Here is a 25,665-nt window from a genome sequence, read left to right on the forward strand (position 1 = left end):
AGATCGTAAAATCTACGACGACCATGATGCAACTCCTCTTTAAAATTTTCGACAAAGTCTTTCAGCTTTTACGTCAAAAGACCGTATGTCGTTTGAGAAGCTTGTTCGCGTTTTATGGATGTAGAAATTTGTCGATTTATGAATTTCTAACTGATTTACAACGACATTCTTCCCGTCTCTTTTTCTATGCACACGTTTCCCCTATTAAGAATCCTAAAAGACAATTTCCGTTATCCCTTCGATTAACATTTTTCACGCGTGTACGATTAAGATTCGAGTGTACGCCTTCGACTAACATTTTCGTGAACGTAAATATTACAAATTTAAGACTATACCGTTTCGAATAATTCTTCCTCCTACGAGGAAGACTTTGAGGATCAGCAAGAAAGCAAAGAAGGAACCGCAAAGTGTGTAAGGGAAAACGAATGAAGATCCTGACAGATTTGATTACCTTGGAAACACGGCGCGCACGATGTTCGCTCTTTTTGCCACGATTTACGCGACGGTACCATAAACACCGGTGGTTTGTCGCGCAAATTAATTTATTTTTGTGGCCGGTTAATCAACCGACTCTCGTCGCTAACTGTCGCTAATTTAATACTTATTCGAGTATACATACATCAAACGTGAGACGAATACTGTATTCGACGGTCATTTTAATCAAGTAATTTATTATTTATGCCGGATTTTTACGCTTCCCGTTGGGCTGCCACTGATTTACGCTAATGACTATAGCGAACGGATGGTTTTGTTAACGCGGCGTTGGCACCGATCATACGTTCTAAGTATGATAAATATAGATTCTGACATGTCGTTAAAGGCACGTCGTGATTCCGATGGCGGAGAGTCGATCGAGACCCGCGAATCGACCACGGCTGATTGAGATTTATGTTGATAACGTTGGTCAGCTTGCAGGAACGTGTCTGATATCGTTACATCGCGTAGATTAATTTACCAAGGTTATCGTTTGGCCAGCGATTTAAATTTCCTTTTAATCCTCTTTCTGTCCGAGGGACAGTTAGACCTTTAACGATGATCAACAAGCAGGTCGTAAAAATTGTCCACCTTTGCCGCCGGTAATAGTAAACAAATTTCAAATTCTTGATTTATCATTCTTTTTTCTTACCTTATTATTATCCGAACGGAGAATGTGACATAAGATTTTCGTACGGAATATTTGTTTTCTACCGGTCAGTGAATGAAATTTATGGGTTTGCCCGGTGCCATTAGCCTGTTTCTTAATCCAGACCAGTCACCGATGAAAAATGTTACGATATTGCAAAACGTTTATAAAAACGTCACTCTATATGCAAATAAACGGGCAATTGCTCAGAACGGTGGACACAAGTTACTAATAATTATGGTCGAGCGTGCTCGAAAATACAGCGACGCGGAGAAGGTGGTCCGAGAGCTTGCGGTCGTCGGTGTCCATATTTCATGCGATCTTTCAGCCGTTCGCCGGTTAATCGACTTTTTTTCACGCGTCTTTCGTTAAATTCTTCACCGGTTGATTTACGATCGATATTTTTTATCCGGTACCCTTTCACGCTCGCCTTTCCTTTCTTTTTCCCTTATTGTCCCTTTTTTTCTTTTACCCGTCTTCCTTCTTTTTCTTTCCATTTCTTCTTTTGCTTCTTCTCGTTTCATTGCGAAGGCAACGGTAGTCCGGTCGCTTGCCAGATTTCTACGTACGCGCGTCGACATTTATTCCCGCATAATACGCGACTGCCACCGGTAGAATTATGGACGTACGCCTGCAGGGACATACGACGGATAAGATCTTCACGGTACAACCACAAGGTACTTTCTTTTTCTCCCTGGCCTCTCTGAGACTGCAAGCACAATATAAGTTAACGATCGACCGATGATTAACATTACGCGACGCGATCAGCATACGCGATGCTGGACCTCTTCGCCACGCTCGGGACGAAGCTCCTTTATCGTGCCCCGCTCATGAGAAACTCCGTGCAGTCGGTGAATTGCAAATCATCGGCCATGTCAGGAGTTTCGTGCAGATGTCGAAATGAGTTAATGTCGGACTTTACGTTCGTAGATAAATTCTATCCGAGGTAGGATATCTAGCGACAGAAGATAGCTCAAAGAAAAGCTCTAGGGGGGTCTACAGGCGTTACTTATCGAGGTTCAGTAATACGAAAGGCTGGAATTATCAATTAAACATTATCCCGAAGATATCTAGATTCGTAATATCGCTACGAGAAGCCTACTATCGATCAAGCGCAGAAACACACGGTCAGTCCTTCTCACGGTACGTATCTTGCCACGTTTATATCTCGATCACCGATCGCAAGATGCATTCCAAACATTCTGTCGAATGGGATCGCAGATGAAGTGCGCGACCCCTAGAAATCGTACTCGATCGAGCTGAAATCGACGACTAATCTCGTCCAACACACAGGTGTGCGGGATTCAGGTGCAACGTCGATACGCGAACGAACAGCCGAGAGGGATGCTGAGAAAGCATTCCTACACGAGTCCACGAACCCGAGCCGTAATGATACCGATGTAAGAAGAGGTCGAAACGAAGAAGGATCGGTCCCGAACGGAGGTCGAGCACGGTTGCACTCTCTAGCCAGGCGCAGGACGTCGACTTGTAGGGTTTGAGCGATCTCCATGGCAGTTATCCACTTGCGAGCTCTCGCTTGCCATCGGCCAGCTACTGGGTCAAGCGTCGCTGCCTCCGGGGCCACGGGAATCTCCGGCGCATCAAGATGCACCAGTTTCGTACGATGAAAATAATTACGGGCTTGGTACTCGATCTGCCACGTAACCTGCACACGTTTCAAACACGCGTACCTCACGAGCACCGATAAAAAATGATTAATGCTCGATTCGATGGAAATGGTTTTTGGTTATGGTGAAATATGGTTGAGTTTAACGTGGATCGTCGATCGGCCGACAAGTATCCGAGAACTGCTACTCTGTCGCAATTGCGGGTATATGTCCCTTGCTTTTTGAACTTTTTTTGCGATCAAATTGATACAAAGTAGAGCTAGCTAGCTGCGAGTCCGTATTAAGTTACAGGAATGTAAGATTTATTCTTTAATTATTTTTCACACTGTATGTTATTTAACTGGTTTTTATCCTCGCTCCAACAACAACGCACCATAAAACTTGAAGTTGCGAAATATGCAGGTGCGGGAAGAATACATATACCTTCCACTAACGAGCCCTTGAGGTCTCAAGATGCTAAGGAATATACACAGCCCATTAATATTGTCCCGTAAATTAATAACAAAATTGAAACTCGTTCGATCGAAACGTAATTCATCGCACCGAAAGATCAAACGTCGATACCAAAATTGCTCCCGCAGTCGTCGCTGTTTCGGCACAGCACCCTCGCAATTACGATAAAAACGCGAGAGGTAGCAAGGTTCGCTACTACTCGACGTTATTACACGGTTAACACGCATCTCGTCTCTCGTCGATCTTATCTTGTCTTGATCCCATCGAATATATCTTATGGCGAACCGTAAACGCGTTAAATAATAACGCAACGACTACAGAGAAACGTTTCGATCGTGACATCATTACCATCCCTTGGTAAATTACACTTTGGGAAACAGCCGCCGATCTTCCTCACCTCACGCGCTCATTTTTCAAGGCCGTGACAGACTGGCGACCGAGCACGCGTCGTCGTCGAGGAAAGACGAAGAGGCGAAGAAGCGAGGCAGCTGAGGCAAGGTGGAAGAGCGCGGTCGCCAATTTTCCGCGGCTTTATCCGGCTTAATGCGCGCACGCCGCACGAGCAGGTGCCAGCGAATACAAAACGGACCCGTTTAGCCTGTCTGCCACGTCCTACGCGGCAATGCGGCGCGATAATACGTTTATTACGATAGGCAATTTACGATGCAGCGCGCGGCGCGAGGCCAACCATCCGTGGGCTCGCCTCTTTTCTTCCTTTCGACAGATCCTGCGAATATACACGTCGATCATCCACGCGCGAGGTCCTTCTTCGTTCGTCGACACTATAATGCAACGTGTCGACGCATTTCGCCCCGGTGAATCGACGCGATCACATACGCAACGTCATTACACGCCGGTTTAACGCCTCGGCGTCGGACACGCTGCGCCTTGATTATGATCTCACACGCTTGTCCAACATCCTAGCCGCCCGAATCATCGGCTAACGGTCGCGAAAACCACCTCGCGAGCCCTCTCGCGCGAGATTGAATTAGAATACGCCGTATCATCTGCGACGCTTCACGCCGGTTAACCGGAGGTGCGCGTTAGAGATTCGCCAGAGAGCTCGGATCAAACGTGTGGAGAATCGCGGTTGATCCTTTTCCCGTTACGGCGGGGGAAAAACTGCTTTCGAACACGATGTAATTCGTTCGGATATGGTTTCTAGTAAATATATTAGAACGATTTCGAGGCCATTGATACTTTTCCACGCGGATACGTTCCTTGTGCAACGGACGACAAGGAAGAACAAAGCAACCCTTGAATCGCCTTGGCATCCAAAAAATTGCGAATCATCCGAGATTGCAGATCGGAGCTTGAGAGACGTTCAAGAACAAAGAACAAAAAGAAGCATCGACGAACTTCTGGAAAAACGTTGCCCGATTGACTGCCGTCGTCGCAGAGATACCGTGGCCCGACCTACGACCCATGGCAAGGCTACCAATCAAACGTAACTGAAACATAAACTCACGGAAATTCCTGACCCAGGTTGTCCCGATCGAGAGAAGAACGGCAGAGCGATAGGGCAACTGAAACTAACGTTTGAAGAGAGGAAGAAGAAAGGAAGAGAGGCCGCGCGCGATACAAATTGACAAGGATCTAGCGCGCCTAACCTTGAGCCGGCAGCATTATTTATCGAATTAAGCGCCGGCAACGGAGTAGGTAGACGGCCGGGACGTAGCGTCCAGACGAGAAAACGGTCCGAGGCCGAGGCTGGAAGGTGGATGCTGGTGCTAGTGGGGGCGTGCGATAGTTCAAGTCGTGAGCGGGCAGCCCCGCCCGACACGACCGCGGAGCATCTCCGTTCTGACCCCCGCTGACTTAGTCGAGGGGGCCCTCCACCAACCCCCCGTCCCGTCCACCACCCTGAATCCGCGGTCCCACGAGCACCACGAGACGACTCTGCGCGCTTCTTCCTTCTATCCGTTTTTCTCCTCTTCCTTCCTCTGCACGAGTAGATTCAGTGTGTCGTCTTGTTCTAACTCGAAGCTCATCTTCTTCCCGTGGCTGGCTAGAGGCGCTCTTCGCGTCTCGAGTCCCGCTTCTTCTTCGCTGGAGAGCCACCCCACCCTGAGGCTTAGCGCAACGCCAAGGGCACTGTGATCAGGCACCGTCCAGGCCTCACGGGCCCTCTCGTCCCAGGGTGGGGATTCATCGCGAACACCACTACTTTCCACCTCTCCCTTCCAGCCATGTGGCTAGAGCACCTTCGAGCGAGAAAGAAGGACAAAGGAGAACAAGAAGAAGAAGAAGAAGAGGAAAAGGGGGAGAAGAAGGAAGAAGAAGCGATTGAAGAAGGAGGAAGGCAGTGATAAGTGTGGGAAGGGCAGGTTGCATAAGGTCTAATATTATGCAAGCGCACACAGGCCTGAATGCGTTAGATCCCTTGGGTTCTGGCCCCCTCTACGTCTGGTTACACCGCGATACTCTACACAGCGTACACGCAGAACATAAGGCCCCGGGTACAAGGGAACGGTTCTCCAGAACGTCAGGTTTCAGGGTTTGCGCGTACACGTATATACGGAATCATGAGATCGTGTTGAGATCCCTCTCCATTTCTCTCTTTCTCCGTCTGTCTCTTTCGCTCCCTGTGTGTTTGCATTCGTGTGTATACCTTTACCCTACCTGCATAGAAATCGCAGGAGCGTTGAACCCAGGAAGTGGCCATGAAATAGTCATTCCTGAAAGGTTAACTCTCCTACCGCATCTCGCGGGGCCCTGAGGTCGAGCCTGAAAGTCCGGAAAGTCCACGGCCGGACCAACAGGAGAGACGGATGGAAGATGCGAGAGAGGATCCACGGACTGGATGAGAAACGGAGGGAAAGGACAGCCAGGGAGTAGGGAGCAGGGAAAGGTCTCTCTGATTGTCCGTGTCCGTTTCGACTACCCTGCTAGATCCGATGATCCCTCGCGAGACCAACGACCAAGGGAAGATCGTATTCAGGTCGCAGCCGGGCATGATTAACAAGGTAACGACGTTAGAAAGAGTAAAACGAGTGGCATTCTAAGCTTTGGAAGAAAATTGTGCGTTTCACGCGCGACCCTCGTCGCGTTAAGTTGAATGGTACTTTTCTTTTTTTTTTAGTAACTAATTGTAACGATTTCACGTTGGAGGATAAAGCTTGCACGTTAAAATCATTCGAAACTGTAATTTTTCAACTCGAGTACCTGTTACAATACTCCTCTAATTTATACAAGATTAAGTATTCAGATTAGATAGACTTAATAACGTCGTTACGTTTACGGCAATATCTAAATCGAGACAGTCACGACACGAGCATGTATAGTTCACAAGCTTATTGCAACAACCTTTCTGATTTCTACGTTCTCAGACACAAAGCCCAACGATATATTAAAATCTTCCAGACAAGTCGACTCTTAATTTCAAATCGGATCAGCCATATCCTCTCTTCGACGTCTCAAGGTGCTCCGATCGAATTGGAAAAAATTTCTCCGTTGCCCCCATTTCGTAGGCCGTCTATCAATTTTTGCCCAGCAGTCCAAACCTCGCTAGCCCGCCAGAAACAAAGTAAATCAATAAGCCGTTCCCACGGGCGAACCATTACCGATTGACTCTCGAACCAGGAGGTCGAAGATCGAGCGAAACGTCGAACGTGTCAAAATTTCATCGGACTGTACGGTTCTTACGGGGAAGATCGCGCGTACAGTTCGACCTGTCGTCTCTCTCTCTCTCTCTCTCTCTTCCTCTCGCTCTTTGAACGGCTCTCCCGTCCCCCCTCTCGGTGCACGATGTGGCTACGTCGAGTACCTACGGAGGAGTAGTACCGGGGTACCCTGGAGGCCACGAAGGTCACAGGGCTAAGGCACTTCTCACGCCCCCGCCATGTCGGTGAGGAACACCCCACTTAGACGGATTGTACATACCTTAAAGCAGCCGATTAGTATACGTGCTTAATTACCGGTAACGTGCGTGCCTGACGTCGGATATCGATCATATCGTGCAAGCTTGACGGACTCGAGAAAAGAGATTAGACATCGACGATAATTCCTGCATCGCGTTTCAACAACGATACTTGCCGAGCTTTTTCGTTTATACGATCAAGCTGACGGAGTTTCGCGAGAGGAAGAACGTGTAATTAAATCGTGTAAATTTTTCGTTCGTTAAAAAATTTTCCAAGATGATTAAACGACTTTGCAAATTGTAAGATGCTCCTTCGTTTCCATTTAAAGATCATTGTAGATCGTAACGATTTCAAAGAGAATGATTTACGCAGACCTGAAGGTACACACGTTGCAGAGAAAAGAAAGATAGTTGCGATAACAAAGGCTATGATTATTTTACCAATTCCGATAAAAAGCTAAGAATCGATATCGACGAAGATGCAAGGCCATCTCTTTGCGACCATTAAGCCGCCATCGCGGCATCACGACGCGCGAATAAAGGCGATGTACACCTGATCTAGTCTTGAAAGATCAACGATCTTGGTGACTGGTGTTCGATCTTTGAAATGTCAGCCGACTATCGCTCCTCTAATAGAGGCGAGCAGAGGCGACTCGAGACGAGTACACGATACAAGAGGACATAATGTCAAGGGAACCACCGCGCTATTGTACCAGTGTAGCGGCCCGGAAAAAAAGAATATGATGAATGGTTCCGGGTTGCCCGAGGATGGACAACTCTCCTTCTCTCGAGACGATTTTCGGCTCATCCTCCTCCTCTTTTCGTCATCGCGGACGCGTAGGCAACGTGCGAATGTGCAAGTTAGCCCACCAAGGCACCTTTCGATTCCTCTCTGCTAATCAATCGGGAGAAGAGCTGCCTTTCTAGACCCGGAGGCACGTCAAGGATTTCGACGATCCTACTTCGTCCATGTTAAATCCTCGACCGCCCGTTAACCTCTCTATTCGACTGGCCAATTTAACCCAACTTCCGACCAGTCGATTATATTTAATACATTTGAAAGTGTGCCGCTACCGTTTGCTCTTACCGTCCACGCTTTCGACGGATAAGCGGCGCTTGATGGAAGGTGAACGGTTCACCGTCAAAGAAACATTAATCGTATTCTATTCTTCGCGGGTTTAAAGCGTGTCTTTATCGATGGACGTGGATTTTTGAAAGCGGTCTCTGTAATTGCCGATGAACCATGGGAATGAGACCAACGGATCTCTGGTTCATGTGTCGGGTAGTTGCTAATGAAGTTCTTCGAGTTTTATCATCCGTCGCGTCATTCGTACGATGTCTTCGTGTGAAAAGACAGACGATATTACTCGCATATTAATTTGGATAAAAATCAGTTCGTTTTCTTTTACGTGAAACGACGTTGCGTTGTATCCGTTCCGATATGAAAGCTTTGAAATTACGAAGAACTCCGACATTCCCTGCCATTCGTACCTTCCATCCCTCAAGGTTCGGATAAATCGCGACTATCCGTCACCAGAAAATGAGAATCTAAGAAGCGTACAGGTACATTGTGTACATTGCACTTCTCTACCTTTCCGTCATCCAGGATAATAACTTCGCGAAGAAGAAAAAGGAGAACCGAAGGAACAAGTACGAAGGAAGAAATGGACTTCACGATGTAGAAAGTCGTGAAGATTCCTCTTAGGAGGAGACGCGTTTCCATCAGCGTAGCTTACACAAGCAAGCGGGTTTAGGCTCTCGAAAAGAGTTAGCAAAGGCAAGGTAAGAGGAGGTAGAGGAAAAGGAGGAGGTGGAGGAAGAGGAGGTCGGACACGAAGGAGGAACGGTACCGACCGTTTACACCGTGACGAGGACGAAAACGTGGCGCAACGGAACGTTGGCGTTATGTAAAAGCGTAAAACGACTTAAAGATTCGCCTCACGCTCTGCCCTCGCTAAGAAGCTTCTCTTCTTTCGACCAAAATCCCACCTTCCCCGCTCTTACGATCTTCGTCGAGGCTCCACGCCTTCTAACTCTCTTCCGCTTCTCGCGTCTCCTCCATAGTTTCTTTTTAATTTCCTTTCCACCCATGTTTATGGATACCTTGGAATAAAATTTCTATCGTCGTGGAAATTATTTCGATCAATTAAGTATTTTTCCAGCGTGTTAATAAATCGACAAAGAGTTCGCAGGCTTGTAAGGACTCATAAAATATTTATCACGATATGTTCGTTATTGAATGGGAAGGAATATAAAAGCAATTAATTGTACGACGATGTACGTGTATCTTGCGTTTGATCGGAAGAAGAATGCAGGCTTCGTTTAAAGGTAAGTCAAGGCGAACGTGATGTTATCGAGGGAAAAAAGCAAAAAGACAACAGGTGTCTGGTTCGGTAACGACACCAGTTATTGCCACTAAATGATTTTCGATGGCTGGTATTATTGTAAATCGTGGTTAAATTAAACGTTTCGTTATTTCAATGAAACGATAGTCATTAAGCCAGGCGTAATTCGTTGCACTCGGATCAACCATAAATTCTAGCATATAAAATCCATCGATCAATCTCCGTAGTAAATTCCTATGCATGCATTTCGCATCACGCGAGAACGCTGCGCCAACGGTAATTACAAAAAATCCCAACCACCCTACGTTACGCTAATTAACAGCGAATCGAATAGAAGGTGATCGAAGAGCCACGACGCAAGAACCATTCCGGTGAACAAGAGGCAGGCAACGCTGAAAGAGGAAGAGAAGGTAGCTTTTATCAGCCTTATCTGCCGACAGTGTCGAAGTGCGAGGGATCCGGTCGATTCTGTACATTGCATAATCACTTGGGTCTGATTCTAAGTATCGGTGAGCGAAAGACGAAGAAAGAGAGGAAGATGAGGAAAGAGTGAGAGAGAGAGAGAGAGAGAGAAAGAGAGAGTGGCGATAATCGTTGTATGTTCGTAGAACACTGAGTCGACCGGCTGTGTGCACTCGCATCTACGCGTCTACTCCCATGAAGAATCTAAGATCGTATCGTGAAATGCTCCGAGCGCGATATGACCACCGCCTATTGCTACTCGTCTTACCGGCGGCTCTCCCTTTCTCTCTCTCTCTCTCTCTCTCTCTCTCTCTCTCTCTCTCTCTTCGGATGATCGCTTTGCCATTCAACGCGAGGACTTATCTCGATCGACGGAACATGTCCGCACTGTGCTCTATGTCTCTGATAAGAACCCATAAACGTCACCTTAATTACGGCTAATAAAACCACGACGCTATCGAATTGGTGCACTTTCGCATTTGCACTTTTTTGAAAATTCTTAGCTTTAAAAATGAACGCGATGATGAGACCGACGGTGAAAGAGAGAATTGACAGAGACTGGTCCTAGTTCTAATCTATCTATGTATGTGAAAATTCGAATATCTTCTTTATATCTTTGCTAATACTTTTTAGAAGCAATAAGAAGCGATAAGGATAAAAATAAAGAAACGATGAAAAGTAAAGAACGAAGTTTATAGTTGTTGCATCAATCCGAAGTAGCGTATGATAGCAAGAGATTATACCGGATGAAGACCAATAGGTTTTATGTCGCGAGTAAATTAATAGTTTCAGTAAAACGTTGAAATGAACTTGAAAAGTTATATCAAAATATTTAATTGCGTAAAGATAACGATACTTTGTGTTTCGCTAAAGTACAATTTATTACGTTCAACGAAAGCTCAAAGATATTTTCGCTAAAGATAATCTCTAAATTCATTATCCCTCGTTTATAATTTCATTAGGATCGCGTTTAACATTATGTAACTAACAATTTATAGACGTTTGCAAATTTCCTTTCCCTGCCTTTCTCCGTAAAACTTCTATCCAACCGAAGGATCTTCACGACCATTTGCATACGATGAGAAATGCCTAAGCATTAAGCTACACCTTCGAGGTGTGTAAAGGAAACTCTCGTTTAAAATTTATTTCTCCGAGCTTCTAATTCGGTTACCACCATCCAGTCTGGTTGATGATGACAAATTGCGCCGCTTTAAAGGCCGCGTTCAGACAAACTGATTATCCGTGACGTCTACAAATCCGACCGGCATGCCGCAACATGCTTTTATCATCCAATCGGTTATACTCAGTCACCGATTATCGTTTTACCATTCGCCAAGGATTTATCTCGATAGTCGGAACATGCCACCGGCGCGGCGGCCGCACTGTTCGCGATAAGGAAGAGCTATGATAACAAGCCGCTATTTGCTGGAGCAACACACAGTGTCGGTGTCACGCTGCTACTGTGCATACTGCACGTGCTTGTCTCTCTTTTTATTTAACTTCTGATCCGTTGCAAATGTCGTCGCAACTCCGTTATCGGTTTAACCTGCTGTTGCGAACGCGCATAAGAAGATTGGCGACTATGTTATTTCATTGATAATTATTTCACATACGGAATAATAAGCTTGAAATTTTGCAGCTAAATCGATAGTATCGAGTGAAGTTCAAGGAAAATTTAGATATATGTTACTTTAGAATTTGATTAAATTATTGCGCTTTTCCCAAGAACTTTTCGCAACGGTTTTCCTTATTCTCTGAAATATCTTCATGTACGATGGTTGGACATTAGATTCGTCGACTTCCCGTTTGCGTAAGGAAAAAGAATAAAAACACAAAAATTGCCTTGTACGTAGGACGATGGAAAAATATGCGAGAAGAAATATATTGGAAAAAATCGAGTCGTCACGACGCGATATTCTAACCAAAGAACTATATAGCGTCGTTGGTTCCAGGCGTTTTCTCTTTAAATATAAGAAGATTACGCTGAACCGTTAATACGGTTACGCATTATCTAGATTGCTACCCGTCGGCTTCCGCCGGCCGAGAAACAGCATGAGTAATTAATCAAAGACAATCAAACTCTGGGAGCGTCGGCTCGAACCGACTCCCAACAAAACGGGACGCTATCCGTCATCTTCTCTCCGTTAAAACCGGAGAAAAATACAGAACTACGGTAGATCGAAGGAAACGTAGACGAGAGTACGAAAAACTGGAATAGCGAATCATCCGTGACTTTCACCGGGAAAGTTTCATCAGATATGTATCTGTGCTTTCGAGGCGCGCAAAATCCACGTGATAATTTTCAATGAAAAGTCGACGCGTCTCTTCCAGGAACTTTCTTTAATTATGCGCTGCAATAGACAATAAAGGTGTCTATCTTGCGCGGCTACGCCTCGCAATTACGCTAATAATATTAATTGCCGCGGAATTCCGATCTTCTCCGCGCCACCACTGTACGTGGAGATAATTAAACGCTGTGGCGCGAGGATCGTCCAAGTGTCTATAATATCAGGGAAATAAGGTTCGTAAGATTCTTATTCGTATTTAGATAGAATTTAGATTTTTAATACAACTGTAATCTTTGTACGTACTCACGATGCTTCGTTCTAACAAAATTTAATCCGCATTTTAAAATTTATTAACGCTGAAACGCAACTTCTTTCACAAAATATTTTCATTTTCTATGTTTTGTCGGAGAACATAAAAACATATTACTTTTGCTATTGCAATTTTCAAATAAAGTCGAGAAACATCGACGCGCTCGCTTCGGTCGGCCGCCCGTGTAGTCGCGTCCCCGCGAACCGAGGCCCATATTAATTTCGATCGCCGCGGAATACAAACGAAACAACGACCTTCGGCAAATTTCTAATTTCACTCGGATGGTATCTATATGCGAGGAGTATTACCGCGGCGGCGAATCACTTTCGCACAGCGGGGCCCTTTTACCGAATCGCTGCACGCCCCGTGGACGTTCGCGTACGCAAACAGCCTGACTGACGTCACTTCTAGATCCGTGGGACGCTCGTGCTCGTATCCCTCGTGACGCGTGACAAGTTTCCTTTATAACGGGCAACGTTTCGAAAAGGGAGTCGAAAGGGGAGCTCGATGAAAGCCGCGACCACGACCACGAGGCCGCAACAACGCCACAGTACCACGCTAATGTGCTCGTCAACTTTTACGAGATCGTGCCGGCTAATACGCTAGAAAGTCTCTCGACGGTTAATGGGTCCGACCAACGAAACACAGAAAAGGAACACGGTAAATGCCTGCTTTGAGTATTCGTACGTCCTTAATTGCTCGTTTTTGCACTACGATTTAGCCGTAGGATCGAAGGTAACGTTCGTAGAAATCCAACGTTTCAACCGAGTGTGTGAAACGCCTTCTCAAGTCTACGAATTTCGACAATTTCGACCGTCGTCGTTTTACGAAACATTCGGCCGCGTGATTTATCACGGTGCATATAGTTGAACATAGGGGACATTAATTGCCATTTTTAATCGGCCTCGCACTATGTTCACGAGGTATGCCGTAATATCATTCTACCAGGTGAAGTGCTTTCTTGATGGGATTCGTTCCGGTGTTTCGAAATTTGCGATGATCACTGGTCGTTCATTATGCTTCAAAAATTCCCGTGGTTTCGACTTGGCGTGACGAAAGGTACGTTTAGACTGGTGTTTAAGACGGATTACAGTGCCCCGAGTTATATTACTCATCAATGTACGTGGAATAATAAACGACGTTAACTGTACAATTTAAGAAGATGCGACAGACATTGTGTGGTACCAAAGTATCCATTTTTCAGAAACAACATTCTACTCTGCTCTGTACTCACGTGTCAACTAATTCTTTATAAGCCATAAACCACTCTAAGAATAAAATGACGGCAGTGGCATTTAACCGACTACTCGAAAGTATGCGGTACCTTGCAAAGATTTTGAACCACGCGAGGAAAGAAACTATTCTCACACCGATGACTCATCCTTGCATTTCGATCGTCAAATTACGAAAGCCTTGGCCGGCTAAGATGTCAAAACGTCGTTCGATCGACGAGGATGAGCTCGACCGATTCTCAAGGCGTTTTATTTTTCGTTGCGTAAATAGACCTTCGGACATCCTGAAGGCAGAAATCGAGCCGCTGTTGAATGTGCAGCGAGTGCCACAACGGGTCGGCCAGCTCTGCTCGCGTATATGGTATCCACGCACGATCGGAATTTTCCGATAGCCACCAAGCGGCGATTTATGGACGCGCAAGGAAACGGACGCGAGCCGTTATACACGGCCTCGAGTCGAACCTGGAAAGGGGAGGCTCGACATTCGAAGTCTATGCTCAATATCTGCTTGTATTATATCGCTGGCAGCTGCGGCCGCAAACCGATCAACTGTAAGGAAACCGAGGGTGCCTTCCTAAGGACTCGAATGCTTCTACTTGCTTACAAATCCTTGCTTCAGGTTTCAAGATCGCTGAGATTTTCGATTATTATAATTTTTCGTTCGATATCATCGAAACCGAATGCTGAACGCAATGCGTATCAGCAAATGTATTAACCATCCACGTTTTCATCCACAAAACCAGTATGAATCTGTTCGATGAATCAGCCTGAAGCTACCAGAGAAAACTACCATAGAAAATAAATCGTATAGCAAAGTGACCACATGTAAGTACGATAAGATGTACCAATCGTAAATAGGATTCACGAATGGTTAATGAATTTTCTCAAAACGCTTTCTTTCTTCTGAACATCGATCTGCCAATACTAACCCCACTCTTCCATCATAATTTCCAACAGATTTATCTCGGAGAAGAGTCACATATGGTGCCCCATTGAACGTTACAAACATGTATGCCCACGAGACCCGCGGCACGGCTCCGACAAATTGCCAATCGGCAGTCAGCGAACGGGTGCTCCTCGAGCAGAGAAGTGTTCTCGCGGCGTTTCGAGCGACGAACACGGTGACTATAGGACAACGATGCCCCGGGGCAAGGACTACGGGTTGCGACCCCAATCGCATTCGGACTCCGCTTTGTGCAGGTGTGCGTGGTCATTAATCCAGAAATGGAAGTGAATGCGGGTCCAAATGCTAGCCAGAAGCAGACTGGAGCGCAGCGTCGTTGCACGCTTGTCTCTTCTTTTCCTTTATATCCTTCTTGCGACGCTTTTTTCTCTCGTAGTTGGTGATACACTTAATAAAGAAGAGGCGTGGCCCGTGCCCCAGACCGAACTATTTCGCGGTCCCAAACGGTTTAAACGCGCTATATCGCGTGGCTATTTTACGCGAGCAAATGTAACAACTTTTTACCGCTGCCTAAGTAACTGCTAGTTCTCCGGTGGCCATTAAGGTCTCATAGGATCGTTTCGGGAACCAGTCCTTTTTTTGCGTCGTACCGTTTCGGAGCACGGGCTATCGGAACAAGGTAATTCCGCGCGTTCTACGACCGCGTTAAGCGCAAGGAGTACTACAATCTGTTCCACACATTCTCGAAATGCTCTTCTTTTTTACAATATTACTATCTCTATTTGACATTTATACGAAACGTAATGAAATTTGTAAAAAAGATTCACTCGTCGAGTTAAATGCACCTGCAGGCTTTTAATAATCGTAGAAGCAAAAGATCTAAATCCTGTCACTTTCAATAATTAGCTGGAATTAATCTTTCGTACAGCATAGAAATATTTGCATATTCTTGTATTTATTACAATATTCAATGAAGTCCAAATATATGAAATTTTCTATACCTAGTCGAGTTGTATCACTAACGATCCAGACACTTATCCTAGTAGCAATGCAGCTCGGTTAATCGGTTGCGTTCGCAAGGACGCGAGCTATCGCTTGTATAGCCTTGACTCGTTCGTAAAACGCGGATTGCTAAGCAAATCGATCTTCTATAGAATGGCTAGGGTTGGTGGGCTCGTCTGCAAGCGGTATGTAGAAAAAATCGTCCATAATTAACCCATAAAGCAAGCGCAATCGCCGGAGATCTCCGTGGTTTTATCCATAAGCGAGAGAGCGCAGCCACTTTCCAGCCACGACTGTTCCATGATACTATTATAGGTGTATGCAGGATCGTGCACCTGTGCACGCGCGCGCATAGAGACAGGCGATAGCCGATAGTGTTGCTTTCCTTCGCCTTTGGTTCATAATGTGTAATTCTACGGTGTTGCGAGCGCTGGAATTTTAAACGCGCCACTCGAATGCCCCGGCCCAATGCGGACTATGCTAAGCGTTAACTATGCTTATCGACCCCCTGTATTAGAAAACTATGTTAACAATGTATCAGGTATTTTAAACGATCCGACAAATATCGAATTGACGTTTGTTGGCTTATCGCGGCGAAAGAATTGAAAGTATGCGCGTAAAGGAATTTGTTCCTTGCGATATTTGCATTTTTCGCTCTGAATTGGGATTAACGAAAAATCTATTTAGCATTGTGAAAATTCGTCGACTCACCCGTAGATATGGAGAGCGGCGGCGGTGTAGGCGTCGTCGAAGGTGAAGGGATTCTTCTAGCCGCGGCGGTAATTATAGCCGCTGGACTATACCGAGGCACCTGCAACACCACAGGAGTTTTCACGGACAGATCCACTGGTTCCAGTTGCACCGGTGGTCCCGCCGCCTGAAACAGAAACGAACATGCTCGTTAATGCATGCTACAATCAATTTTGCAAAATGAGCTTCCATTTGGCTCGATGTAATGAAACAACGGCTGCCTAGATGTTAATTCCCTGAATTTAGAATTACCCGACTGTGTAATTAGAATTTCTGCTACGCTGAACGCGTATCGCCAGACGAGTTCCGCGTTAGATCTTGTTCGATTTTACTGTTCCACCGAGTGTGTGAAAATGAAAGAATTTTTCTTTTTTTTTTTTTTCTTTTTTCTTTTTAGATCAGAGGAGATTAAAAATTCCGTACTAATTAAAATATAAATATTCAAATCGAATATTCAAACATTTGAAAGAAAATACAGGATACCGTTGAAAATACCCGTTTCTGAATCGCCTTATAATCCGAAACGAAATTCACGCGCTCCACGGTCGAAGTTATCGCGCTTCAATGATCGAGAGCGGCCGATCTGAAACCTCTCCGAGGGAGTGAGCCCGATAAATCGATAGCCAAAGGTACTACCTTCGTACCTAGCTTATCTGCTGCAGAGCACGATGCTGGTAGCAGGCCCAAGTGCTTTCGCGCAATTAGCATAACTAGCATTGCTATTGACGTGGACTAATCACGACCAGTTCCCACGAGATTCGAATGACCCGAGAGCTTGCCCACTGTCTATAGCACCGATGTTATTTGACTTTCTCGATCGTCTTCGATTGTCCAACGATCAGTGGACGCGATGAACGAGAAGCGAAATCACTTTTGCGCGTCCAAATGATTTCCTGAATTACGTTAAATCTCATCGAAAGGCGAGAATATATTATTTATACGTAAGCTCGTGTTAACGAGGATTGCTCTGCTTTTAAAACATATTGAAGATAAGCTTGTGGAAACAAGTTGTTGGATTACAAGCGTGATGATTCGAGGGAAAGCATAACTTCAAAGGAATCGACTCGTCGATTTGTCTTCGTTATGTTTTTGTAATCCGAGTAATTATAAGATCATCATCGGCATTCGCCTGTCGCGCTTAATAACTTGCGTATTTCCCTCCGTTTGCCAAGATTTATGGCCGTGCCACACGCGAGAACGACATCGGACACAAACTTGCATTTGAATTTTTCGTCCTGATCGCTGATTGCGATTCTTATTGCCACGGATTAATATCTCGGATCAGGATTAAAAGAAGATTTAAAACAAGTTTCGACAGTAATGAGGGACATCCTATTCTACAGAATTCGTACAAAAACGCGGCTATAAATCCACTGTCAACAATCGCACTTGAAGCGCACGTATCAACGTTATAGGTTTCCTCTTTTATGATTATCTAAATTCCGCCGATATTTCAATGTTCAAGAAAATAACTCGTCTAATTCGCCCGACACATTAATAGCAAACTCGTCTGATCCACGCTAACGAAAGTCTTTTCTCCGATCTCAATTCCATCCTTAGTAAAAAACCGAAATCGCCCAATTATCGAACCGCCGAACCGAACGCTGTCGATCTGGCGTCGATTCCATTCAACCCTTCGATGCAACCTGTTTCGGTGGAAGAGAAGAAGTCGTCGTCACGGGCGACAACGAAAAAGAGGCATTTTGTATTCTACAAGTACTCGCGCGAAGGATCCGTGCCGGTATCGGATTCACAAAACAGTCGGGCGGAAGATCAAATTTACAGCAACGAGACGCTTCGACCACCGAGAAAGCACGATTGTTTCCAGGTAATGTCTTGACGAGACGTGGGAATGCTCGAGCATATATCGGCAATGAAAATCGAGCGTCCACCGCCCCCGCCTTTCCGTACAGCCTCGAACGAACGGTATCGCGTCGTGCGACACGATACACGGCTAATAACGTAATCCGGTTGACAACTGGATGAAGTGGTAACGTTGCACGGTTAACAAATCGTGGACAATGCCAAGAGAAAATAAAACGTTTCCGATGTAGGCTGTTACGGTTGCCATTGCTCTATATCCATCGGTTTCTGGCATTTCAAAATAGATTTGGAACGAAGTATCTTTACGTAAGAAAGGAAATCTTGAACGTTAGAGATTTCGATTGGTTTCACGTCCGTTTATTTAGTGTTACAATTCCATGCAGCGAAGTAAAAGCAAAAGTACCCTCGACCGAGATGAAGATGTTTGAATAAACAAGGAATGCAGCGTATCTAGCGAAATGTAAAAAATTATTGAAGAATCAGACGACGTTGCTTCTCGGCGAGGATCTACTTTGGAAATAGATTCATTAAAATTGGAAATTGATCGACTACTTGAAGATTAAGGCTAAAACGGAGAAGGGTTGGAGGAAAAGAGCGAATAGATTGATCGAATCAACGAATCAGCATTTCTTTCTTACCAGATTATTTCAATTTGTTCGGCTAGTCAAACTATCGATTCGTACTTTCTCGGTAACGCGATAACATTCGGCAATAATCTACCGCACGCGACATTTGACATAAGCAGCAGTTTGCTCACGATAATAATTCGATGTTTGTAATCGCGGATCGTGTCTGGAATAGGAAGAACTTGCGAAATGAACCGGCAAATCGATCCAAAAAAGAGATACTCGTCACGCGAGACACGCCCATGGCAGTGTTCTCGTTTTCAGGAAACTCGTCGTTACGTGCATTTGTTATTCATGACTGGGGACAAGGGTCTAGCAGGTTCGCTTGTAGTTTCGGCCACGAGAATGAAATCGTTATGGCATGCGTATCACGACGCGAAAAAATGGCGCTGTCTTTGCAATCTCGCTGTTCTAATTAAGGAACTCGGCTACGATCGATTTAGGATTTTCCAACAAACGGGTATAATAAATCTGCTGAAATTACGATATGCAAATAATATTCATTTCCACGTAACGCCGAGGTGGAAGAGTTTAACAAGATCATCGATGTAATTGCAAATGGCACAGTTGCGAATTGGAGATTTGTTTTTATAATTCTTGAAGATTTAGAAATTTGAAAACTTACATTTTCCGCAATTTGAACATTCCACACACCTAAAGTTAATATGCCAATGGAGAACTTATTGACAAAATTGAAGGCAAATCCTTAAATTTCGCAATATGCTTCGGTTAGCTTGCGTCATTCGTTTCCCGAGCAATCTTCATTCGATGTACGACGACGCGTACGCAATAACGAATTGTAAATCAATACGTTTTAACGAGAATTCAGCAAAGAGATCGATCCGTCTCTCTTTCCATGTACCGTTTCACGCGATTTGTCTCGGTACAAAATCTACGATACCTGAGCCTCTTTTAAAAAAGGAACGAAACGACGGCGAACCTGCTGTTCTACGGATGAAATCAAACGACGTATTAAATCTGCGATGACTAATGAAAGACCGGGTAAACTGTTCTTAATGATGCTGGTACGCTCGAGATATATAAGGAACATATGTAGCAGCTTATATACTGCATATTATACGTACATATGTTCCCACAGTAGCGACTGGTAATGAGAATATAACGTTCATCAATCATTCGTTAGGCAATCCACGACCGAACGAATCCCGGCGGAATTAATTTAATTACTACAAATGTTTCGTGATAAAAATGGCCGGCGATCAATTCATTGCCAGCTCGGAGTTACACCGGTCGCTGTCCCCGCGATAATTTATGCAAAAGAGCGGCAAAGATCGAACACAGGCTAGCGCATTATCGTAAGACGTTATTAGATCGGTTAAACGTAATTAAGAAAATTTAATATGGATAATGACCTCTAATAAATATAATAATACGTTAGCAAAGCAGTGATCGATAACTTTTAATGAGCCGTCGTCTAGCGAAATTGATACCGGGTTCTTTCATTTGTCAGATGTGCATGGATGTGTACGTCGAAGAGACGAGAAAGACAGAAGAAACGAATATTCTTCTTGAATCAGCGGCTGGTCGCCAATTAGGCAGTAATTAAATCTTACAGAAAGTTAGAAGTCATCCTAAGTTCTTTAGTGTTCCGTTCACGAAAGAGATATACTCTGACACTGAAATAACGAATTTTCCGTAAGATAGAGACGATCGATTTGCTATCATCTGTTTCTCGTTTATCTCGTTTTACTTTAAATTCAACCAATTTCCATTCGCTTATCCATCTTCTCCGTGAAAAATACCGTTGTTGAGCCTTGACATTTGAATTTCCCGTGCACCTTCTACAATTTGATCGAGTCGAGATTAAAATCGTCGACGCGAGATCCGCAAATGGTTGGCGCGGGAAAAATCGATGCATCGATGGATAACGTTGCCACTATAAAATACAAAGAGTTTCGGGTCGAGCACGAGGAATAAATTAGTCGACGGGTCCTGGCCTTCCTAGAGGATCGGAGGCGAGCATGTGCACAACGGCCGGCTTATGGCTGTCTTTGGAATTATCGGCAAGATCTACCGTGGCCGAAGTAACTACGAGTTATTACGAAGATAGGCCCATTATATATTATACACGGTTTCTTTTTATTACGATCGGCTCGGCGTACGCGCCGCGGCCATGCAAGCTCGACGCGCGCGAGATTAGGTTAACAGCCGATGTAGACATTACCAGAGATAGGGTGTTTATAGAGCAATTTTTGAGACGACGAATTAGTCTGTCCACGGTAACGTGCGATCGATCCGTAACCTTGAACGTTGCAACACGTTTTCTCTCGATTTCTTGCTCGATATAACGTCATTCGTTGAAAATAGCCGAACTTGTTGCGTGATAAGATCGGTTTCGAGATAATTGCGTATAGGAAATGGATATCGATGTACGATACGAATGTAGCTCTTGGACTCGTACAAATATTGTGATACCACCGTACTTTCTGTATTTTCTTTATAATTTCCAACGATACGATTGCTTTATGTATCATCGTGTATTACTTAAAAGACACCGAAAACAGATTTGCAGGAAATTCCAGTCTTATGGAAATATTTGATAATATCTTGGAACGAGATTTTCTGAAATAGCATTCGTACAAATGTTGCGAATAATGTAACTCTCTTACTTTTTCACGCGATGATGTATCGTTAAGTAACTGTTATAAAACGGAAGAAATCAACCTGCAAGCAAGTAGCCGAAGAACTTCATATTTAAAGAAACGAAGCACGACAAGTCTCAATTTAAAACGTCCAACCTGGTAGTTCGTTGCACGTGACCAATCTCGGCAACTATTCACTTGATCGAACGCATACACGTCTAATACATACGCATTAAGAGCACCGCAATTATTGATTGCTCGAAACTGACGTCGAGCAGATTATGCAAAACGCAGGGTAACCCGACTTCTTTTTAGCCAGACGAGCAAAGGTGATCCAGGCAGCTACGTGTCTGAACGGCACAACTGTCTTCATTAACGTTGCGCGCGAGTAGTAGCGGCGGCGGAGCGCGGATAAATCAGTTTGCTGGCCGCTGTAAGTCTTACGGGGCTAATCGAGGCTGACCAAATTAACCGGCGGCGCACGGTGCACGGACCTTTGGAACGCGGTATTATCCTTATTTACCGAGTGGCCGTGCCCCGTGGCCACCTTCCCTGTTTCGCTTCTTTTGCATTGGCCCTTTCACATAACCTGCCGAACGTACTATATCTCCGCCACGATTTATATCCTCCATCGACAATCGAATTCTCATCCTCGTTCGTATCGCGTGAATTATTCGATATAATTGTCGAAGAAATTGCCCAAGCGTATTAAACGAGATAATATAAGATTCGTGCAAAGTTTCTTCCAAGTTAACCTTCGACCGCCGATACTTTCGGTTACCTTCGTAGTGTTATTCATCGGTGAATGTTAACAAGGTGTAAATGCAGTGGTAATTAATTGCGCGAGCTATAGATGCGAGTAATTAAAAGCGATTATACGATGCTGTGTAAAAGCTACTTTACTACTATGAAAGTTTTGATATATGGTTGCAGACCTAGATGGTAAATAATTTACGAGGTATTTCGTATTAAAATTACGGACCATTTGTAGGTAAGAAATCAGTGCAATGCGCTCTTTAAAAGTGGTGTTATACGATCATATGGAAGCAAAAAGCTTGATACCCAATCGATACACCGAAACTTATCTTCTTCGTCTTGAAACATGGAGAAAGAAACCTGGACTCCTCCGAAATTCTACTCGCGAATTCCCGACGAAATGGTTCGGCCACGTCCCGCATTTCGACGACAGCAGAGCAAATTAGAGGCACGGTTCTTCGAAACGGAATCATACATCTTGCAGCGTATCGTTACAGCAAGGACGGGCCTTTTTACGAAACTGTCAATCGCGATCGAACACGGAACCACTTCGGACGGCTCAATTCGAGCGCCGGGAATGTTTATGACACCGGTCGTTCGTCCCCTTATTTGGGATGAGAGGTGCTCGTTAAGCGAAACGGACGAAATAAAAGCGGAGAACTACACGGTGAAGGAAGCGCTAATTCGAGGAAAGGACGAACGTCCCCATAACGTTGCGAACGCAGTTTCCATTCGTCCTCGATTTCCATCGGGAACGAACCCTTTTTCTCACCTTCGTATCACTCTTTCCGACGTTAATTTGCTTTTTACCGCGACATCTGCGGCCAACCAGCAGTGGCTCCAGCCTTTTTCGACCGGGATTGAATTCAATTAGGAGGTCGTAGAACTTCTACGGTGGTCGTTACACGCCGCCAATCGAACGGAGGAACGACCGTAGCGTTATTTTTGCGAAAATCGACTCCACCAGCGTGGTAACTTTCATCCTTCCACGCTACGGCGTTGCGCAACAAATCGTATGGTTTTTTCCCTGCTATGTACTGAGATGGACCGCGCTTTCTACCTTTCACCGCGCCAGTTCCTAATAAATAATTTATTCGTGGATTGGCTTCGCTGTGGCCGATCGTTTTCTGCCCTAATCCCGCATTCCTAAAAATATATTCAACGATCGAGGCCCGGTGTTCCCGTCGAAATGAGCCTGGTCGCAGGTGAAACGCAGTTCACGTTCGCTCGCGGGTGAAGCAAGACATCGACCGTTCGTGGTCGATGTTAAACAGGGCCATGAAAACGAAACACTGGCACGAGGGAAACAACACAGAAAAGGAGAAAAATACCGGGATCAAAAATCCTGCGCACGTTTCGCGATACGAGACACGCCTCGTGACATCATCGCCGCTTGATCTCCGGTCCCACGAGAGTAGAAATAAGGGAACAGACGGCGAAACCATTCCAAGACGTATACAAGAACGTTGTCGTGTATGATAAGGCGAAACGAAAGAAGGAGATGTCGAACAAGTTCGTACGTACATGCGAATTAATCCTTTGATCGTAACATCGATACGGTTGAAACTTCCGCGAGTGTAAAAATCGCCCGATAAAAGAATTAAACAACAACGACGGTTTCGTCACACGGTATCGGTGACGCTCCTTCCATTTGTAATCCCTTTGCACCGTTGCAACCATCGTTGCTATATCTTTTTCTCTTCCTTCTTTTCCTTCCGACCGATCCCACTAGTTTTCTATAAAATTTCACCGTTCCTTGTTTCGTCGTTTTCCACGATGCGTTTGCTCTCGTGGAATTTGCCGGCTTATCGCTCTCCTCGTAAAGATGTCATTGATTATACGCGCCGTCCGCGCGCTGAGATATTACGCCTAGTGTGAATATACCGTGCAATAAAGATGCCTGTGTCGGGCGCATGCGAGCGTGTGCGCGAGTACACGCGCCTGTATACGCGATGGTGCAAGATCCAGTGCATCTGTGAGCGGCTACGTGCCGCGACTGAAGCGACGTGTTGGTGAAAGTCGCGACGGGGTTGCACCGAAGGGAATCGCGTTGCGGTTGTTTAGACCGATGCATCCGGCTAATTGCACCAGGCCCTACGCTGTCTCCACAGACCAAAAAGGATCAATGGGATCATTGTCCAGCGTTTGTTCCATCACCGGATGAAAAGAGAAAACTATATCGTTTTAATGCATCAGAAATTTATACAGTGACTGAAATTGAGATGAATTCCGTCGTCATTCTGCGATTGCTGAATCGCGAATGAACTTATTTCTTTTGAGATTATTCCCTTTCGTATCTTATATAACCAACGCAATAACGTTTTATTTCCTAATTATCCCATGCGCTAAAGACTCCCTGTCTTCCTCTCCCTCGCGCGCGCTCTCTCTCTCTCTCTTTCTCTCTTTTTATCGCTCTTTCTATGTTTCTCGGTGTTAATTACTATCGCTCTCAGGCCAGCTAAGTAGGCTCATCATCGTCGAAGATTTGCAGTTTGACTAGCGAGGAAGGGGGATCCACTTTCGAGGCAGGAGGGCACGGCGAGGATCGACGATGCAACCCGCTACACGAACGCGTGGTTTCGCCATCTCGGTTTTGCCATTCGTCTAGCAGCTTAAAGATGTCATTGATTAAACGAGCAGGAAGCGCCGAACGAAATACCTGCGCGCGCGTTTCTCACCCACACGTGGTCGGTTCTCGCGCGACGGCCTTCGTGTGGGCAACGCATTATGGTGCGGCCGACGTATGAATAGCCATGGCCCCTGGTCCCGTGAGATGCGGCTGGGCGTGTACCCAGGTCCTTTTATGCGGCACGATACCTCGTGGCATACCAGATTCATCCGTGGAAAGAAGAATACCGAGCCTCGGCCTCGAAATCAGTCACGCTCGAGCCGCTCGTTTGCGAGCCGGCCACTTTATTCGCCGTGAAATCTACCTTTTAATTCGATCATAGTTCTTGTGATACGATTCGAAGGGTGGCGTGAATTAAAAGTCGCGTTGAAAACCAGACACGTCGTATTTTATTGTAAAATTACGCTGTGTGATCCAAATGAGAATGATATTTCTATTTTGGAACAGCAAATCTAAAAAGGAGAAGTTTACCGATAGCGTTATATAAAACAGAAAAGAAATAAAGTATCGATTGGACATTCGCAAAACAAACGATCTGATCGCGTAATTTAAAAACGTTACGGCAGGAAACCGAATCGAAATGATACGATCGCGACAGGCTGAACGTCAGACGTAATTTCACTCGATGGTATTAACGTAAATACATGAATTCACTGTCTCACGTTGGCTGAGCAGAAGCCTCTTTAGGAAAATAAGTCACGCACGAAGGCACTTCATAAGCATAATGCATGTAGCGCCGTGGAACGAAAGAGAGAGAGAGAGAAAGACAGCGAAAAGGGGGAAAGAAAGAGAAAGAGAGAGGACGCAGAGCCATCGATATGCTTTCGAACGATCTGCTACCGGTGTTTATGAAACTCTTCCCTGTGGTGGC

The 25,665-nt window shown here is 45.2% G+C and overlaps 1 protein-coding gene across 5 annotated transcripts in view; it reads right to left on the bottom strand.

The window, feature by feature from the left end:
- The window catches only part of LOC126920921 (Krueppel-like factor 6), a 289,042-nt gene that overhangs the window by 157,875 nt on the left and 105,502 nt on the right, over positions 1–25,665 (bottom strand). For all 5 annotated transcript variants that reach the window (XM_050731929.1, XM_050731928.1, XM_050731930.1 and 2 more), the window contains one exon: positions 16,318–16,483. In XM_050731929.1, coding sequence (XP_050587886.1) covers positions 16,318–16,483 — 166 coding nt within the window. The remainder of the gene's footprint in view (positions 1–16,317; positions 16,484–25,665) is intronic.

This window comes from Bombus affinis, chromosome 10 (genome assembly GCF_024516045.1).
Source record: "Bombus affinis isolate iyBomAffi1 chromosome 10, iyBomAffi1.2, whole genome shotgun sequence".
NCBI classification, from domain to species: domain Eukaryota; kingdom Metazoa; phylum Arthropoda; class Insecta; order Hymenoptera; family Apidae; genus Bombus; species Bombus affinis.